Genomic DNA, 21,160 nt, shown 5'->3' on the forward strand with positions numbered 1-21,160 from the left:
TAATTTGCCTTTCACAGTTTACCTGCATATGGAAGATCTTCGAAAATCACTTCCTTCCAGTAAAACACTCTTTCCGCACTATTTCTTGCAACTCCTCCAACAACAAAAAGGCATCCGAAAAGTGCCCAAAACACACTAAAGATCTTTGCCATTGTGAAGACACTGAAGAACTGATTCTCTCCTTATTGCTTCCTCGACTTTTATACTAGCAAATGATCCACACTTTTCTTTGAAACTAGAGCACATGAAACAGATTGATGAAATATTCGATATCTTCTAAATTCTCACACAATTTGCATAATGATTTGCTATATCTCCAAGATTTATCTTTTATTGTGGCACGTGAGGTGCGGTGAATAAAATAAACTCAAATATGTTGCTTTATATAGTTAAAGGCATCTAAAATAAAGTGATTTCCAACACCATTCGGGGCAAGAGTTGCTTATATTTTATTTGATTAACACCTTATCGTTTACATTTTTCTGAGCTTATCTCTAAAATACCGTTATTAATAAAAATACGTGTCGCAAATTGTTCCTTTGATGGCTTCAGATGCCTTCACGCGGAACAAATTGGAATTGATTTTCGATAAATCTAGTGGATCTTCAGTCAAATACATAGTCGGAAGATGATTTCCTAAGAACCAAAGATAACCTTGCGAATCTAAATACATGTCAGCGGGATATAATAGGGAATCTGATTCAAATACAGTTCCCATTGTGTCTGGATTGAGAGGAAGTTGAGTATTCCAGCATCGAATTCTGTGCGAATTCACTTCGCCGATGAAAATCACTCCAGTTGCTGGATCAAAGACTTGCTTGTAAACTTGAGATCCGCATCCACGGTAGTTTATGAGTTTAAAATCTTCCGGGTTATATTTATAAGAAGCTTTTCTACTTTTTAACAGCTTTGTTGTGACGACGTACTCAACAGAACTTCCAGAAGGCGCAAAGTAAGCATTTCTATCACCATCTTTGTCCGGATAACCAAGAACAACATTAACTATTCCTAATGGCAGAGTAAAAAGATCTCCTTCAAATACGAATGACGTTTCAGATGGAATGGGTTTCATAGATTCATCCACAAAAGACCAAAAGTCCCCGCGTTTGTAGTCATAAACAATCAGGCTGTTATCAAAGACATTCGTGATGTATAGAAATATATCATCGCAAGAACCCTTGGACTGATAATCCACTGTAACTGAATGAAAACTAACTGAATTGGTCCAGAGATATTTGGGAAACTCAACACGTCGAATTAATCGAAAATTGCGCGTTTGGCATCCATCTGAAGGCAGGTCGTAAACAAGAAGTGCTGGATATTGAACATCGTAGTTAACAGTTGGCGAATAATGCAGATATCCAGTGTCCAGAACGAAAAGGCGATTGCATCGCTCATCGATATGAGGATAATAAATGTTGATAATTGTGTAATCATTCTCGCGATTATAACCGCCATAGAAATGATAGTAATTTGAGTACTTGTTCTTTTCGTGACGTGATAACTTTCGTCCTTCATTATAGAATGAGGCTTTCAGAGTGTTCCTTTCATAATTGGGAAATCCCCAAAGATGAGGACTCGTGCCTTGCTTGTAATCGGCTAAGCAAAAAGCATTCAGAGTTGACGGAACTCCTGGTCGCACTCGTGCTACTGTAGTGACCATTAATCCACTCGCGACGTGGTGATTAACTCCCATCACATTATTGTTAGTTGGAATGCGATATTTATAGGGCCCAATGAGAGTATTATCTGCAAAATTTATTCTTTTAATTTCAGAAGAACACTAATACACAATAGAAACTTCACCCTTCAGTGGAAGATTCTCAAACATAACTTCCTTCCAGTAGAACACTCTTTCTACACCATTACTCTTGAGTGCTTCAATAACGAAAAGACACCCAAAGACAGCCCAAAACACACTAAAGATCTTTGCCATTGTGAAAACACTGAAGAACTGATTCTCTCCTTTTGCTTCCTCGCCTTTTATACCTACTATCGAATTATAAATGAAAATCGTCGCTTTTAACTATGCATCTCAAATAAATAGATAAAAAATTCAGTATCGCCAAAATTCCCATAGAATTTACATAATGATTTGCACCAAGATAGACACGAGTATCTCTATGAGAATTTACGATACTTTATGGTCAACACGTGAATTACGGTGAACAAAATAGAAGCAAATGTGTGTTAAGTTGGAAAAGAAACTATTTTCGATAGCATTATTGTGTAAAATGATGCTTTTATTCTATTAATCAACATATTTTTAATTACACAATTTCAATATTGATGAACGTAATTGTCACAAATTGTTCCCTTAATGGCTTCAGATGCCTTCACGCGGAAGAGCCTGGAATTAATCTCAGTTACATTCAACTGATCAGCAGTCATGTAAAGGATAGGAAGTTGATTCGGTAAAAACCAAAGATATCCTGTCGAATCCAAGTGTATTTCAGAAGGGTAGAAAGAGGCGTCCGATTGGAAAACAACTCCAATTGTGTCCGGATTGAAGGGCAGTTTGGTATTCCAGCAGCTGATTCTGTGCGAATTTATTTCTCCGAAGAAAATCACTCCTGTTTCTGGATCGAAGGCTTGTTTGTAGGCCTGAGATCCACAGCCTCGATAACCAATTAAGGTGAAGTCCTCTGGATTGTGTTTATAGGAAGCTTTCTTATTCTTTAAGAGCTTTGTCGTTACAACGTATTCAGAAACACTGGAGTATGGACCGAAATATGCATTCCTATCACCATTCCTATCTTGATATCCAAGAACAATATTTGTTACTCCAAGTGGGAGAGTGTAACTGAATGTTTTAAAATTTAAAGCTGATTCAGCAATAATCGGTTTCATTGATTGATCGGCAAATACCCAAAAATCGTTGCGTTTGTAGTCATAAACAGTAATAGTGTGTTCTAATGCGCTGTTGATGTACAGAAAGACATCATCACAAGAACCCTTAGGATGAAAATCAAGCGTGACAGCTGTGTAACCAGCTGAATTTGTCCAGAGATATTGAGGAATTTCAACACGCCGAATTAAAGGGAATCTCCTTGATTGGCATCCGTTCAATGGTAACTCGAACACAAGAAGTGCTGGATTTTGAGCTTGATAACTTTCGGTCGGCGAATAGACAAGAGTCCCAGTGTCCACAACAAAGAGACGATTACATCGCTCACTAACGACTGGATAGTAGATATTGATTATTGTGTAATCATTCTCGCGATTATAACCACTATAGAATTCATTGTAATATTCAGCGGAATACTTGTCTTTCTCACTGAATGCCAGATTACGACTTGTACTATAAAATGATGCCTTGAGAGTATTTCTCTCGTAGTTCGGAAATCCCCAAAGATGGGGACTCGTGCCTTCATCGTAATCATTTAGGCAGAAAGCATTAAGTGTTGAAGGAACTCCTGGTCGAAGCCTTCCGACTGTTGTGACCATTAATCCACTCGCAACATGATGATTAACTCCCGTAACATCATTGCTGGACGGAATGTTGTATGGATATGGTCCAATGAGAGTGTCGTCTGCAATGAACTTTTTCTTATACTCGATATGTGCACTAAATTACAGTTAAAACTTCACCTTTATATGGAAGATCTTCAAATATTACTTCCTTCCAGTAAAACACTCTTTCTACGCCATTATTCTTCAGTCCTCCAACAACAAAAAGGCATCCGAAAAGAGCCCAAAACACACTAAAAACCTTCGCCATTGGGAATTCGCTGAAGAACTGATTCTCTTCTTATTCTGCTTTGTCTTTTATATTGTAACGAAAGCCTCGTGAGAATATTTCTTTGTCTGTCTTTAGGGCATCTTTTTACTGTTTGTTGAAATATATGCCGAACTTATCAGAGAATTTGCATAAACACACCGAGAGGAATCCGAGAATAAAACGAAATCATAAAAATTTATATACTCTCTCCAATTCATATATTCAATTTACATACATATATTGGAGTAAATGAACCCCCATTCTGCCCAAAAAAGCAAACATTGAATTCGAATGTTCATCAAAGATTATTTTAATTCTTTACACTGCGTACCTATAAATTCGTTCAGAAAAACGCCAAAAACTAAACTTCAATATTAAACGACAATTTTTTTTTATTTATTTATTGTATTCTGCAAATACAGATACACACTTTAATCATTTATTTTATCATACAAGATTCGGTCATTGTCACAAATTGTTCCTTTTATGGCTTCAGACGCTTTTACACGGAAAAGCTGAGAATTTATTTCTGTAACATTCAATTGATCAGCAGTTGCGAAGATGATTGGTAATTGATCCGTTAGAAACCAAAGGTATCCTTTCGAATCCAAATGTATTTCAGAAGGAAAGAAAGAGGCGTCTGATTGGAAAACAACTCCAATTGTGTCCGGATTGAAGGGCAGTTTGGTATTCCAGCAGCTGATTCTGTGTAAATTCATTTCCCCAAAGAAAATCACTCCTGTTGATAGATCAAAGACTTGCCTATAATTTTGAGCTGCACAGCCTCGATAACCAATTAAGGTGAAGTCCTCTGGTTTGTGTTTATAGGAAGCTCTCTTATTTTTCAAAAGCCTTGTCGCGACGACATATTCAGCAATACTTGAAGCTGGAGCGAAATAAGCATTTCTATCTCCATTCCTATCTTGGTATCCAAGGATAATATTTGTTATTCCAACGGGAACAAGATAACTAAATTTTTTAAAGTAAACCGTAGATTCTGCGAGAACTGACTTCATTGATTGATCGGCAAATATCCAAAAATCGTTGCGTTTAAAGTCGTAAACAATAATAGTGTAATCAAATGCGTTGTTGATGTACAGGATGAGATCATCACAAGAACCCTTAGGTTGATAATCAAGTGAAGCCGTTCCGAAACCAGCTGAAATAGTCCAGAGGTATTTGGGGATCTCAACTCTTCGAATTAAAGGAAATCGGCGTTTTTGGCACCCATTCAATGGTAACTCGAACACAAGAAGAGCTGGATTTTGAGCTTGATAACTTTCCGTTGGTGAATAATGAAGAAATCCAGTGTCAATAGCAAAAAGACGATTACATCGTGCATCAACAATTGGATAGTAGATATGAATTATTGTGTAATCATTTGAAGGATTATAAACACCATAGAATTCACTGTATTCAGCGGAATACATGTCTGTTTCACTCACTGCCAGATTACGACTTGTGCTATAAAATGATGCCTTGAGAGTATTTCTCTCGTAATTCGGAAATCCCCACAGATGGGGACTCGTGCCTTCATCGTAATCCTTTAAACAGAAAGCGTTGAGTGTTGAAGGAACTCCTGGTCGAAGCCTTCCGACTGTTGTGACCATTAATCCACTCGCAACATGATGATTAACTCCCGTCACATCATTGCTGGATGGAATGTTGTATGGATATGGTCCAATGAGAGTGTCGTCTGCAATGAACTTTTTCTTATACTCGATATGTGCACTAAATTACAGTTAAAACTTCACCTTTATATGGAAGATCTTCAAATATTACTTCCTTCCAGTAAAACACTCTTTCTACGCCATTATTCTTCACTCCTTCAACAACAAAAAGGCATCCGAAAAGAGCCCAAAACACACTAAAGACCTTCGTCATCGGGAATTCGCTGAAGAACTGATTATTTTCTTATTCTCCTTTGCCTTTTATACTGTACGAAGGCTTCATGGAAAATTTTACGGCTCAGAATTTATACGTCTCGCACTTTATTCTTCCTGATAAATTGAATCCGATATCAACGAAATTCTTGAACAATTTGCATAATTGCAGTGAGATAAGTTTATAAGAATTTGTGTATTCTTTCACTTGCATTCTGCAGTGAATTAACCCTCGTCCTGCCACAAAAAAACACATGTATTCTCAAATTTTAATTTATTTAGTCGGTGTCTATATATATATAATATATATTATATATTATATATATATATATATATTATATATATATATATATATATATTATATAGTGAAAGCATTAATGGTGGAAATTGTATATTTTTAGGAAAAACAATAATAGTTTTAGTTTTTCTTTTTGAAATGCTGACAATCATTTTCAATATATATTTTAGTCAATGTCACAAATTGTTCCTTTAATAGCTTCAAAAGCGTTTACACGGAAAAGCCTAGAATTAATTTCAGAAGTGTCAAGGAAATCCGCGGTATTGTACATAATGGGAAGTTGATCTGTTAAAAACCAGAGAAATCCTTCTGTGTCCAAGAACATATCGGCAGGATATAATAAAAGATCTGATTCAAAAACAACTCCAATTGTATCTGGATTGAACGGAAGTCGCGTGTTCCAGCAACTGATTCTATGCGAATTTGCTTCTCCGAAGAAAATCACTCCTGTTTCTGGGTCAAAGACCTGTTTAAAGCGTTCAGCTCCACAACCTCGATAGCCTATTGGAGTGAAATATTCTCGATTGTATTTATAAGCAGCTCTTTTATTTTTAAGTAACTTTGTTGTCACGACGTATTCGACAGAGCTTGCAGCTGGACCGTAATAAGCATTTCTATCGCCATTCTTATCAGGATATCCAAGAACAATATTTGACAATCCAAGTGGAACATAAAAAGTGAATGTTTTAAAATACACGGCTGTCTGAGAGAGAATTGGTTTCATGGAATCATCCACGAAAGACCAGAAATCCCCGCGTTTATAATCGTACACAACTAAACTATTATCCAAAGTGTTGCATATGTACAATATGACATCTTCACATGAACCTTTGGGTTGGTAATCGAGCGTGACAGTTATAAAACCCAATGAAAGTGTCCAAAGATGTTTCGGTATCTCAATACGTCTTATTAATGGAAAATTGCGCGTTTGGCATCCATTTGCAGGTAATCCGTAGACAAGAAGTGCTGGATATTGAACATCGTAGCTTAATGTCGGAGAATAACGAAGGTATCCAGTGTCCAAGGCGAATAGACGATTGCATCGCTCATCCACATGAGGAAAATAGACATTAATTATGGTGTAATCATTCTCCCGATTATAAGTAGCGTAAATGTGGTTATAATACGCGGGATAATAATTTTTCCTAAAAGACGCCAATACCCTGCCTTGATTGTAAAACGATGCCTTGAGAGTATTTCTCTCGTAGTTGGGAAATCCCCAAAGATGAGGACTCGTGCCTTCTTCATAATCCTTTAAGCAGAAAGCGTTGAGCGTTGACGGAACTCCTGGTCGAAGCCTCCCAACTGTTGTGATCATTAATCCACTCGCAACATGGTGATTAACTCCTAAAACATCATTGCTGGATGGAATGTTGTATGGATACGGGCCAATTAGTGTATCGTCTACAATTAAGTTATTATGAAATTCGGTGTGAGCTCTAAGCTGTCTTTCGAAGCTAGACCTTTATATGGAAGATCTTCGAAAATAACTTCTTTCCAGTGAAAAACTTCCTCCACTTCACTGCTTTCTCCAATTGTTGTAAAGCAAGAGCACAAGAAGAGAACACAAAATATTTTAAGATGATCCACCATGTTTTCACACGTTCAGAACTGTTTCGATTAGCTAAAGAATTGAAACTGACTGTCTTTCTGCTCATCCTCTTCTTTTTATACACGCAGGAACCTTTTATCGCATTTAATTGAGGCTAGTCTGTTGGCCGAAATTTATGTGCATACAAATTTTGCATTAAGTACATAAGCATGTCCAAGAAGTAGTAGAAAAAAGAATTATAATACATTCATTTGTATCCCTCATTAGAAGTTTTTACGAAATCTTCTCTATCAAAATTGTCATAAAAAGACGTAAAGATAGTGTATAATTATTAATAAAGTACACAAGCAGAGTTTGTGATCATTATTACTGTTTTCTTGATACATAAATACCTACATTAACATTGATCATAGCTAAAATGAGAAAAGTTCCATCGTATTTCCATCTCGGTATTCAGTGTTGTGTTTCTTATCAAACAATATGCTAATTCAACTTCTTTCTCTTGACTTTATTCCACTTTATCCTGATTTTGAGAAATCTTTATCTTGTGTTTACATTTATTTGTTTCAAATCGTTAGTTTTACAATATGCTGCTTAGCTAATATAAATTGTCGCAAATCGTTCCTTTAACAGCTTCAGATGCCTTTACACGAAATAGTCTGGAATTAATCTCAGTCGTGTCAAGAATGTCCGCGCTGTTAAACATAAGAGGAAGTTGATTTGTTAGAAACCAGAGAAAACCTTCCGAATCCAAGAACAGCTCAGATGGAAATAACAGAAGATCGGACTCAAAAACAACTCCAATTGTGTCTGGATTGAAGGGAAGTCGAGTATTCCAGCAACTGATTCTGTGCGAATTTGATTCTCCGAAGAAAATCACTCCTGTTTCTGGGTCAAAGACCTGTCTATAAGCTTCTGAGCCGCAGCCTCGATAGCCGATTAGTGTAAAATCTTCCCTATTATACTTATATGAGGCCTTTTTGTCCTTTAAAAGCTTGGTAGAGACAATATATTCTGTTACGCTTGAACCTGGACTGTAGTAAAGATTTCTATCGCCATTCTTATCCGGATATCCAAGGACAACATTCGTTATTCCGAGTGGAATGAAGTAAGTGAATGTTTTGAAAAACAGTATTGATTCAGAAAGAATTGGCTTCATTGATTCATCGGCAAATGTCCAGAAATCCCCGCGTTTGTAATCGTAAACAACTAAACTGTTATCGAGAACATTGGATATGTAAACAATTAAATCTTCACATGAACCTTTAGGTTGATAATCAAATGATATGAAGTCAAGGCCCATTTTAAAAGTCCAAAGATGATTGGGAATCTCAACGCGTCTTATTAATGGAAAATTACGTGATCGACATCCATTCAAAGGTAGATCATAAACAAGAAGTGCTGGATTCTGCACATCATAATTTTGAGTAGGTGAATAATGCAGATATCCAGTGTCTAGAACAAAAAGGCGATTGCATCGTTCATCAATGTGAGGATAATAGACGCTAACGATGGTGTAATCATGTTCTCGAATATAGTCAGCGTAAATGTGATTAAAATATGAGGGATAATAATTCTTCCTGAGAGAATTCAATCTTCTCCCTTGATTGTAAAACGATGCCTTGAGAGTGTTTCTTGCGTAATTGGGAAATCCCCAAAGATGAGGACTCGTTCCTTCATCGTAATCTGAAGTGCAGAAAGCGTTGAGATTCGACGGAACTCCTGGCCGAAGTCGTCCGACAGTGGCAATCATGAGTCCGCTTGCAGCATGATAGTTAATGCCCTGCACATCATTGCTGGATGGAATGTTGTACGGATAGGGGCCAATGAGGGTGTCATCTGCGAAGACAGTTTTCTTTAATATTTGCACATATTTTTCGTGATAACGATTCACCTGCGAAAGGTAGATCTTCGAAAATAACTTCTTTCCAGTGAAAAACTTCCTCCACTTCACTGCTTTCTCCAATTGTTATAAAGCAAAAGCACAAGAACAGAGCACAATATATTTTGAGATTTTTCACCATGTTTTCACACATCCAGAACTTTTTCGATTAGCAAAAGAAATGAAACTGTCTTTCTTTCTGCTCGTTCTGGCCTTTTTATACTCTCGAAAATCTGTTCTGCATTGAAATTAGTTAAACCTGTCGTCCAAAATTTATGGCATACTTGTATGCATAGAAAATTTGCATCACATAGGCTGAGAATATACCTATAAATCAACGGTTTTCAAAATGTTTAAGATATTTGTATTCTAACCAAAGTATAGAATAAACTTTCTTGAAGAAAGACATACATTCTCTAATAATATCACAATCACCTGTTTTTCAATGTATCCAATAACATTGATGATAGCTTGGGATTAAATAGGAGCGATTTTCAAAGAATTTCTTCAATTTCCAGTTTAAAATAAAAAAGTGTTGTGCTTCCATCAAATTTATTATGCTAATTCCATTTTTTCTCGGTTTCAATTTTAATTTTCCGTAATCTGCGTTGTTTTATCGCTATTTAAAATCAAAGGATTGCTCAGAAATCCCCGCGGAATCTTTCAGAAGTGTCACAAACTGATCCTTTAATTACTTCTGATGCCTTTACGCGGAAAGTTCTCGAGTTGACGTCGGAAATGTCGAGCGGATCAGTCGTGAGAAACAAAAATGCGACATGAGATGAATGGAACCAAAGATATCCTTCTGCGTCGATATTTATTTCCGAGACGAATTGCAGTGCGTCAGACTCGAAGAGAACTCCAATTGTGTCTGGATTGAAGGGATTTTGGATGTTCCAGCAAAGAAGTTTCTTGGATTGCGTTTGTCCGAAGAAAATCACTCCAGTGTTGAGATCAATGGCTTGACGGTAGTTTTGCGTGTCGCATCCTCGATAACCGATGAGGGCAAACTCTGCTGGGTCATAATATTGCGGAGATCTTTTGGGGTTCTTCAGGAGTTCAGTTGAGACAACATATTGAGCCAAACTCGCTCCTGGAGCATAATAAGCATTTCGATTGCCGTTTTTGTCAGGCCACCCCAAGACAACATCCATAATTCCAATTGGCAGATTTTGTTCTTTTCCGTACAAATTCATCACAGATTCTGCAATAATTGGTTTCATCGTTGGAATCGAATATGACCAGAAATTTTCTCTCTTATAATCATAAACAATGATTAGACCATCGAAAGTGTTTGTAATGTATAGGAAGAGATCATCACAATCATTTGATTGGTAATCAAGTGTAATGAAAGTAAAACCACCGGGAGTTGTCCACAAATGGTTGGGAATTTCTACTCGTCGCACAACTGAAAATTTCCTCCTTTCGCATCCATCCGAAGGCAAATCAAACACGACAATTGCTGGATTCTGAGCATTGTACGCCAAACTGGGATTGATGTTAATTACGCCATTATCAAGGACAAATACCCGATCGCAGCGATTGTCCACAATGGGAGGATGGATGTGAACAATGGTGAAATCTTCTTGTGCTTTGGAAGGACGTTTCGTCGAAATTCCCTTCCTTCCCAAATCCAAATCGTTTTGACCTCTGAAGAAGTATTTGAAATATCCTGCGGAATACTTTGTCTGCTCTCTGTTCAACTTCCGTCCGGAATCACTGGTATCCTCGTAAAAGGACGCCTTTAGAGTGTTCATCTCGTAGTTCGGAAAGCCCCAAAGATGAGGACTCGAACCTTTGTCATAATCGCCAACGCAGAAAGCGTTCAGAGTCGATGGAACTCCAGGGCGAAGACGACCAACAGCGGTCAGCATTAATCCGCTCTTCGCGTGATAAGACAATCCGTTGACGTCATTGTTGGCGGGGATGTGATAAGGATACATTCCGATGTAGTAATCATCTGCAAGTGAAGCGTTCTGTCCAGTTTCTTCTTCTGAATCGTTAAGAAATCGTTCTTTTACCGTCGAAAGGAAGATCTTCATAGATGACTTCTCGCCAGTGATAAATTTCTTCAATTCCATTCCTATACAATTTTGCTCCAGCGGCACAAATGCACCCTAAAGTTATCCAAACTTTCACAAACATCTTCAGCTTCACACTCGCACTGAAGAACACTGAGTCAATTTGGAGATTGGGCTGATCTTTTATACTCAGAAAAGGAACCGATCAACTGACTATGTGTGCTAAGAATACGGTATTCTAATCAAAAATTAATGATCAATTAACAAGAATCTCAATACAGCGTATATATAGATGCTTCACTGACACGACAGAATTTTATGAATTTTTTTCATACATTAACATAAAATATGCATAGGAAAATCGAGATAGAGTGAGCATCGAGTGATAGTTTTTATTTGCCTTCAGTTTATTATTCTTTTTGTCTTGTATAATTTATCATCTTTTTTAATATCGAATGTTATTGTCACAAACTGTTCCTTTAACAGCTTCAGATGCCTTCACACGAAATAGTCTGGAATTAATTTCAGTCGTGTCAAGAATGTCCGCGCTGTTGAACATAAGAGGAGTTTGATCTGTTAGAAACCAGAGAAAACCTTCCGAATCCAAGAACAGCTCAGATGGAAATAACAGAAGATCGGACTCAAAAACAACTCCAATTGTGTCTGGATTGAAGGGAAGTCGAGTATTCCAGCAACTGATTCTGTGCGAATTTGATTCTCCGAAGAAAATCACTCCTGTTTCTGGGTCAAAGACCTGTCTATAAGCTTCTGAGCCGCAGCCTCGATAGCCGATTAGTGTGAAATCTTCCCTATTATACTTATATGAGGCCTTTTTGTCCTTTAAAAGCTTGGTAGAGACAATATATTCTGTTACACTTGAACCTGGACTGTAGTAAAGATTTCTATCGCCATTCTTATCAGGATATCCAAAGACAACATCCGTTATTCCGAGTGGAATGAAGTAACTGAATGTTTTGAAATACAGTATTGATTCAGAAAGAATTGGCTTCATTGATTCATCGGCAAATGTCCAGAAATCCCCGCGTTTGTAATCGTAAACAACTAGACTGTTATCCAAAGTGTTGCATATGTACAATATGACATCTTCACATGAACCTTTGGGTTGGTAATCGAGCGTGACTGTTATAAAACCCACTGAAAGTGTCCAAAGATATTTAGGAATTTCAACGCGTCTTATTAATGGAAAATTGCGTGTTTGGCATCCATTTGAAGGCAGTTTATACACAAGAAGTGCTGGATATTGAACATCGTAGTTTTCAGTTGGTGAATAGTGAAGATATCCGGTGTCCAAGGCGAATAGACGATTGCATCGCTCATCCATATGAGGGTAATATACGTTAATAATGGTGTAATCATCCTCGCGAATATAACTAGCGTAATTGTTGTTATATGTTGGATAACCATTCTTTCTAACAGAACTCAATTGTCTGCCTTGATTGTAAAACGATGCCTTGAGAGTGTTTCTTGCGTAATTGGGAAATCCCCAAAGATGAGGACTCGTTCCTTCATTGTAATCTGAAGTGCAGAAAGCGTTGAGCGTTGACGGAACTCCTGGTCGAAGCCTTCCGACTGATGTGACCATTAATCCACTCGCGACATGATGATTAATTCCCGTCACATCATTACAGCTTGGAATGTGGTATGGATACGGTCCAATTAGAGTGTTGTCTGTGAAGACGATATTATCCTTAATACCTTCTTTTTTTTCTTTTTAAAATATGATCACATTATTTTCTTCACCTTTGAATGGAAGATCTTCGAAAATAACTTCTTTCCAGTGAAAAACTTCCTCAACTTCACTGCTTTCTCCAATTGTTATAAAGCAAAAGCACAAGAACAGAGCACAATATATTTTGAGATTTTTCACCATGTTTTCACACATCCAGAACTGTTTTGATTAGCAAAAGAACTGAAACTGACTGTCTTTCTGCTCATCCTCGCCTTTTATACTCGTCTGAATCTCTTACCGAATGGAAATTAGTTAAACCTGTGGCTTCAAATTAACATACAAATTTTGCACCGTTTTTAGTATTGGGTAGAATTTTATTGTTAATATATCTCTTTAATTAGTGTTGTTCGACATTTTTGTATACTAATGTACTTTCCAATAGAAAGACCTCACATTTCTAAAGTATTCTATGAGTCTACACAAGCATCCGTTTCTTGATATATCCATTAGCATTAGTCATTGATTGGGGTTAAAGAGTAATGTTTCCTGTATTCTTTCTTGTTTGAAATTAAAAGTGTCGCGCTTCTAATTCAGAATGCTAATTTTATTTCTCATTTGCAATTTTAATTTTGCTTCATCTCGTAATCGGTGATGTTTTATCGCTGTTTAGAATCAAAGCGTGGCTCAGAAATCGCCGCGGAAACTCTCAGATGTGTCACAAACTGATCCTTTAATCACTTCTGATGCCTTCACGCGGAAAGTTCTTGAGTTGACATCAGAAATGTCGAGATGCTGATCGTCCGTGAGAAAGATGAAAGCCAGATGACTTGAATGGAACCAAAGATATCCTTCTGCGTCGATATTTATTTCCGAGACAAATTGCAGTGCGTCAGACTCGAAGAGAACTCCAATTGTGTCTGGATTGAAGGGATTTTGGATGTTCCAGCAAAGAAGTTTCTTGGATTGCGTTTGTCTGAAGAAAATCACTCCAGTGCCTGAGATTTGACTTTACGGAGAATTATTTTTTATTAAAATCAGTTTATTCGTTTACAATCTTAATTTTCAACATTTCTTAGTATGGAATGTAATTGTCACAAACTGTTCCTTTAACAGCTTCAGATGCCTTCACACGAAATAGTCTGGAATTAATTTCATTCGTATCAAGAATGTCCGCGCTGTTGAACATAAGAGGAAGTTGATCTGTTACAATCCAGAGAAAACCTTCAGAGTCTAAATGCATATCAGAAGGATATAATAATAATTCAGACTCAAAAACAACTCCAATTGTGTCTGGATTGAAGGGAAATCTCGTGTTCCAGCAACTGATTCTGTGCGAATTCATTTCCCCAAAGAAAATCACTCCTGTTTCTGGGTCAAAGACTTGTCTATAAGTCTCTGAGCCGCAACCGCGAACTCCAATTAGTGTGAAATCTTCTCTATTATACTTATATGAGGCCTTTTTGTCCTTTAAGAACTTCGTTGAAACTACATACTCAGTCACACTAGAACATGGGCTATAATATGCATTTCTATTGCCATTCTTATCAGGATATCCAAGAACAATATTCGTTATTCCGAGTGGAATAAAGTAACTGAATGTTTTGAAATACTGTGTTGATTCAGAGAGAATTGGTTTCATGGAATCATCCACGAAAGACCAAAAATCCCCGCGTTTGTAATCGTACACAACTAAACTATTATCCAAAGTGTTGCATATGTACAATATGACATCTTCACATGAACCTTTGGGTTGGTAATCGAGTGTAACAGTGAGAAAACCCGTTGAAATTGTCCAAAGATATTTAGGAATTTCTACGCGTCTTATTAATGGAAAATTGCGCGTTTGGCATCCATTTGAAGGCAGTTCGTACACAAGAAGTGCTGGATATTGAACATCGTAGCTTTCAGTTGGTGAATAGTGAAGAATTCCAGTGTCCAAGCCGAAAAGACGGTTGCATCGCTCATCCACATGAGGAAAATAAACATTAATAATGGTGTAATCATTCTCGCGATTATAAGTAGCGTAAATGTGGTTATAATACGCGGGATAATAATTTTTCCTAAAAGACGCCAATGCCCTGCCTTGATTGTAAAACGATGCCTTGAGAGTATTTCTCTCGTAGTTCGGAAATCCCCAAAGATGAGGACTCGTTCCTTCATTGTAATCTGAAGTGCAGAAAGCGTTGAGCGTTGACGGAACTCCTGGTCGAAGCCTTCCGACTGATGTGACCATTAATCCACTCGCAACATGATGATTAACTCCCGTCACATCATTGCTGGATGGAATGTTGTATGGATACGGTCCAATGAGTGTATCGTCTACAAAAATGTGATTATTAATTTTTAAGTGAACTATAAACTGCTATTCAAAGTTCACCTGCAAATGGAAGATCTTCGAAAATAACTTCTTTCCAGTGAAAAACTTCCTCAACTTCACTACTTTCTCCCTTTATTGCAAAGCAGATGCACAAGTAGAGAACACAAAATATTTTAAGATTTTTCACCATATTTTCACACATTCAGAACTGTTTCGATCAGCAAAAGAACTGAAACTGACTTTCTTTCTGTTCTTTCTTGCCCTTTTATACCCTCAAGAATCTGTAATCGAATGGAAATTAGTTAAACCAGTCCCTTCAAATTTATATACAAATGTCGTATCTTTTTTTTGTAATATTGGGTACAATTTTATTATAACTGTATCACACTTATTACAGTTATTCGACATTTTTATATACTTGTACTTTTCCACAGACATGACATTTCTAAAGTATTCCAATAGTTTATACAAACATCCGTTTCTTGATATATCCATTAGCATTGGTGATAGGTTGGGGTTAAAGATAAGAGTTTCTCGTAATATTTCTCGATCGAAAATAAAAGTGTTGCTTCCAATTCAGAATACTAATTTTATTTCTCATTTGCAATTTTAATTTTGCTTCATCTCGTAATCGGTGATGTTTTATCGCTGTTTAGAATCAAAGTGTGGCTCAGAAATCGTCGCGGAATCTCTCAGATGTGTCACAAACTGATCCTTTAATCACTTCTGATGCCTTCACGCGGAAAGTTCTTGAGTTGACATCAGAAATGTCGAGATGCTGATCATCCGTGAGAAAGATGAAAGCCAGATGACTTGAATGGAACCAAAGATATCCTTCAGCATCGATATTTACTTCCGAGACAAATTGCAGTGCGTCAGACTCGAAGAGAACTCCAATTGTGTCTGGATTGAAGGGATTTTGGATGTTCCAGCAAAGAAGTTTCTTGGATTGCGTTTGTCCGAAGAAAATCACTCCAGTGCTGAGATCAATGACTTGACGGAAGTTTTGCGTGTCGCATCCTCGATAACCGATGAGAGTGAATCCATCGTGATCGTAATTGAAGGAAGATCTTTTGGGGTTCTTCAGGAGTTCAGTTGAGACAACATATTCAGCTAAACTTGTCCCTGGGGCATAGTAAGCATTCCGATTTCCGTATTGGTCAGGCCATCCGAGAACGACGTCAATGAGACCAATCGATAGGTTGAAATCCATTCCGTAGAAGTTTTGCAGTGATTCTGTATAAACTGGTCCCATTGATGGATGCGTGTAAGCCCAGAAAGTCCCTCGCTTATAATCGTACACTACAATACTATGGTCGAAGGTATTCGGGATGTAGAGGAAGAGATCATCGCAATCCTGTGATTGGTAATCGAGAGTTATATAGGCAAAACCGTATGCATTCTTCCACAAATGATCGGGAATTTCCACTCGCCGAGCAACTGGAAAATTTCGCCTTTCGCATCCATCCGATGGCAGATCAAAGACAACAATTGCTGGGTTCTGAACATGATACGTCAAATGGGGACCAAAGTAAAGCACTCCAATATCCATGATAAACAGGCGGTCGCAGCGATTATCAACGATGGGACGATAAATAGAGATAATAGTGAAATCTTCTTGTGCTTTAGAAGGACGTTTCGCCGAAATTCTCTTCCTTCCCAAATCCAATTCGTTTTGGCCTCTGAAGAAGTATTTGAAATATCCTGCGGAATACTTTGTCTGCTCTCTATTCAACTTCCGTGCGGAATCACTGGTATCCTCGTAAAAGGACGCCTTTAGAGTGTTCATCTCGTAGTTCGGAAAGCCCCAAAGATGAGGACTCGAACCTTTGTCATAATCGCCAACGCAGAAAGCGTTCAGAGTCGATGGAACTCCAGGGCGAAGACGACCAACAGCGGTCAGCATTAATCCGCTCTTCGCGTGATAAGACAATCCGTTGACGTCATTATTGGCGGGGATGTGATAAGGATACTTTCCGATGTAGTAATCATCTGCAAGTGAAGCGTTCTTTCAAGTTTCTTCCTCTGAATCGTTAAGAAATCGTTCTTTTACCGTCGAAAGGAAGATCTTCATAGATGACTTCTCGCCAGTGATAAATTTCTTCAATTCCATTCCTATACAATTTTGCTCCAGCGGCACAAATGCACCCTAAAGTTATCCAAACTTTCACAAACATCTTCAGTTTCACACTCAAGACAAGAGTTTTGAGAACACTGAGTCATCTTAGTGATGTCGCAGTCCTTATATACCCGAAAAAGAAGGCAAAGAACCTCACGAGAAAGAAGCATAACCGGCTTTTTACGCTCAAAATTCCGTACTATCTAATTTGTCAAAAAATCTTTCAAAGAATTTGCATATTTTTAATGAAGAAACATGCTTTTTTACTCACGTCAATCTCTTCTCGCGATAGGCTTTAGTGTCTAGTCTGAGATTTCGTGGGAACTTTTTCTTATGAATGAAGTCAATTTGTGTTTTGACGTAGGTCAAGATAATTTATTCAGTGAAGTGGAATTTTACAACTTCATTATCAAAATTCTTTGACTCTCGATAGTTTAACGGTTCAGTGACTTTCAGAGAGAGTAAAAGTATTTTTTCTGACTCTTCCATTTCGTAGGCATTTTAATGTTGTGTGATGATTGCCTACAAATCTGCTAGTTAATAGTTACAGCATTTTGATTTATGAAATCTTACTGTTTCAAATAATTTTTATTTCTTTAAATGTAGAAATTGTATTGCAGATTTCAGGAAGCAGGTTTAGTCAATTTGAAAATGCGCGAATTTTTGCTGTGAATTTGGGTGTTCGAGTCAGTCAAATTTATTTCAAAGACGACGAAGCTTTAATATAACTTCCTTTACTCCACTCCTTGACGACATTTCCGATGATTTTTTCGGTCTACAAAATTCATTTAACGTAAAATTGCTATTATCAAATGTGGAAATTGAAACGTTCATAAAAAAAAGTGGGGGGAAATTCAAATGAAGTCTCGTAGCCAACTTCACAATGCCGAGTGGGCCTTTTTGCCGCCATATTGCAGTGCGTGTTTATGAAAAGAGAGTGAAAGGAGAGCGGGCGGCATTGATTGGCGAGGAATAATTCATTTATCGGCTGTTATATAAATAGACAGATGTGAAAACAGCTAAAAATCAAAATATCTACTTAATGGTGAGTACGAGCGTGTGAAAAGAAGCGCGTGACGTTCTTTGCTGAGGAATAATTGGACTGTTTTTCTCTGGCAGGATGGTTCTCGCTGACTTACGTCAAAATGTTGCGACTTCCCAGACAAATCCCCCATTTTTCCTCCCTCCATCGCCTCTGGGTGAGCCAGCACGCACGCAGCAGACCCAGCGCGTGTTGGTTCTTCACGTCGGTGACAAAATGCAGTGCCACAGCGTCGAAACCGTGGGCGATTGCAAATGAGAAGGCGAGGAAGGATGTGCGCTTTCAGGAGCTGCACAAGGCTGTGCAGGGACGCGAGCTGATCCAGGACGTGCTGGAGAAGAAGAAGGAGATTCTGCTGGAGAGGAAGAATGAGTTGGTACAGGATTTGCGGGACAAGCGGGCGAAAGTGAGAGTGAAGATGGAGGAAGTCATCGAGAGAGAGAACATAATGACAATTCCCAATCTCCTGTGCGTCCTCAGAGGTGTCCTGGCACCTTATCTGGGATATGTCATCATCCAGCAGGACTTCACTTTCGCCATTGGATTACTCGTGGCCGCGGGAATCAGTGATCTGGTGAGTTTACGAGAGAAATTGACCAGTTGTAGAAGGAGATTCACTTTTTGTCCTGGTTTGTCTTGACAGCTGGATGGATACATTGCCCGGAATTGGCCATCGCAGATGAGCAATTTCGGCAGCTTCCTGGATCCCATGGCGGACAAGTTGCTGATGGGCTCACTGGTGATTTCGCTGAGCTACTGCAGTCTTCTGCCCATTTGGCTCACTGCCACGATTCTCTTCAGGGACGTCTTCCTCATCGGCGCCGGCTTTATTATACGCTACAAGAGTCTTCCGCCGCCGGTAAGCTGCGCCCAAAGGGTTTATCAGGCAAAATACTCAATAATTTTGGGATTCCAGAGAACCTTGACGAGATACTTCGACGCAACACACGTCACTGCCCAACTTGCGCCGACGTTCGTCAGCAAAGTCAACACTGTCGTGCAATTGATCGCCGTGGCCACGAGCCTGGGCGCTCCCGTGTGGGATTACGTGGGTAAGTGCCTCCTAACGCTGTTAGGGAAACATTTATGTCAGGACTTGTCTGTCTTCCAGATCATCCGATGCTGCACGGACTGTGGTACTTGACTGGGGCTACGACAGTGGCCGCCGCCGTGAGCTACATAATGGCCAAGGACACCTATAAGATCTTCAGGAAGCGCCCGGGAAATTGAGCAATTACGCATGCACGAGTGCTTCTAGGATTTGGAACTGTAAATATATTCACACATTTTCTACAAGAGGCATCTCGATTTAATGCTGGCCAGCGTCTACGTGCCGACGATGTATTTGTCTTGCTTGTACATCTCATAGGCGAAGTCTTCCGTGTGCGAGGGATCGTTCTCGCAGCCGATGTAGTCGATCTCCAGGCTGAACGGGCCTTCGGAGTCATGCCGCGCGTCCACAGTGAAGCCCACTCTCGTTATGTACTCCAGATTGATTGCGTGCTGCTTGTCCTGGACGCGACCTTTGCTGGCGAGGAAGAATTTCGAGAAGGGAATCTGCGGATAGCGACAAGGTAAGTTAAACACGCTTAAATTCAGTCTCTTCACTCCTTCCTCACCCGAACGTGCTGCCAATAGGGTCCTCCTCTTGTGTACAGGGCGAAGTGGTAGACATCATTCCACAGCACGTCAAAGTATCCCTCGGTGGCGAGATTTATCAGATAACTCCGCCCGTCGCCTCGGATTCGCATCACCAGCATATTGTACGGCTGCCAGTTGTAGAAGCTGTTGCGCTTGAAGCTCTTCTGCGCCCTGATGCTGCTGATGTTTGCATAGCCCGATCTCTTGATCTTCCCGTCGATGGGCACGCGACTGTTGAGGAAGCCATGGAACAGCCCATAACCTGCCGGACTGACGTCGAAGCTCGCTTTGCTGTAGCCCTCATTGTGGTCAGAATCCACTGTGCACACCCACTTCTCCACGTCCGTCGACTCCTTGAATTGGAACTTCACGTCCACCTCTCCTGGCCGATACAACAGGATCGGATCAGATCTGAAGTGCTCCTTCACTTCCTCTCGCCACACGCCGATTTCTGACTTCAGCTCCTTCAGTCCCTGTAGTATTCTCTCTTTCCGCGACAATTGCGGACGTGTGCTGTTGTAGCTACTTTTGCGGTCGCGCTCATAGAACGTCGTCCGGCACACTGGTGAGGTGTGAAGACACCGGGATCCCTTCACTCCAACCTCACTTCTCAGCCGGAGGGTGGTTTCCTGCTGACCAGAAAGGCGGCGGGTCGAGGCACACTCGCGCACTGACTGGTACAGCTGTCGAAGGATGCTATGGGGGCGCGTCAGCATCCTGCCAGGGATGGAAACTGACCGAAAAAGAGTATTTCAGCTGCCCACTGTTTTCTTTTGGGGGTTGGAGAACAGCTGAACTGTTTAGGCACTAATGCGCATCGGGCAACACGCGATGGTGATAAATTACCAAATAAATTACGTGAATGTTGAGTGATTCTTCGGAACTTTTAACGTAGCAAAGAAGTACAAGAAACCACTTTAGGAATTTCCCTGTGTATCTTGCTCATTAAGGTTCATCAACATCGACATCATTAGCATGATGACTCTTAAACTAC

The 21,160-nt window shown here is 39.2% G+C and overlaps 4 protein-coding genes across 4 annotated transcripts; 1 reads left to right on the forward strand and 3 right to left on the reverse strand.

Annotated features, from left to right (window-relative positions):
- Positions 1 to 6,068: 6,068 nt before the first annotated feature.
- LOC132258521 (L-dopachrome tautomerase yellow-f-like) lies at positions 6,069 to 7,220 on the reverse strand. The gene has a single exon (XM_059755852.1). It carries the CDS (start codon positions 7,218 to 7,220, stop codon positions 6,069 to 6,071), a length of 1,152 nt encoding a protein of 383 aa, XP_059611835.1.
- An 832-nt stretch (positions 7,221 to 8,052) lies between these two features.
- On the reverse strand, positions 8,053 to 9,478 carry LOC132258523 (L-dopachrome tautomerase yellow-f-like). Its single transcript, XM_059755853.1, has 2 exons — positions 9,349 to 9,478; positions 8,053 to 9,293 (listed from the first exon to the last, which is right to left on the reverse strand). Exons 1-2 carry the CDS (start codon positions 9,476 to 9,478, stop codon positions 8,053 to 8,055), a joined length of 1,371 nt encoding a protein of 456 aa, XP_059611836.1.
- An 8,916-nt stretch (positions 9,479 to 18,394) lies between these two features.
- Positions 18,395 to 19,823, forward strand: LOC132257310 (probable cardiolipin synthase (CMP-forming)). Its single transcript, XM_059754168.1, has 5 exons — positions 18,395 to 18,528; positions 18,603 to 19,099; positions 19,169 to 19,384; positions 19,442 to 19,577; positions 19,637 to 19,823. Exons 2-5 carry the CDS (start codon positions 18,629 to 18,631, stop codon positions 19,753 to 19,755), a joined length of 942 nt encoding a protein of 313 aa, XP_059610151.1. The 5' UTR covers positions 18,395 to 18,528; positions 18,603 to 18,628; the 3' UTR covers positions 19,756 to 19,823.
- Positions 19,778 to 21,052, reverse strand: LOC132257309 (complex I intermediate-associated protein 30, mitochondrial). Its single transcript, XM_059754167.1, has 2 exons — positions 20,145 to 21,052; positions 19,778 to 20,082 (listed from the first exon to the last, which is right to left on the reverse strand). The coding sequence occupies exons 1-2, from the start codon at positions 20,880 to 20,882 to the stop codon at positions 19,852 to 19,854; spliced, it is 969 nt and encodes a 322-aa protein (XP_059610150.1). The 5' UTR covers positions 20,883 to 21,052; the 3' UTR covers positions 19,778 to 19,851.
- Between the last annotated feature and the right edge of the window lie 108 nt (positions 21,053 to 21,160).

The sequence above is a fragment of the Phlebotomus argentipes genome, unplaced genomic scaffold (genome assembly GCF_947086385.1).
Source record: "Phlebotomus argentipes unplaced genomic scaffold, Phlebotomus argentipes genome assembly scaffold_4, whole genome shotgun sequence".
Lineage (NCBI taxonomy): Eukaryota > Metazoa > Arthropoda > Insecta > Diptera > Psychodidae > Phlebotomus > Phlebotomus argentipes.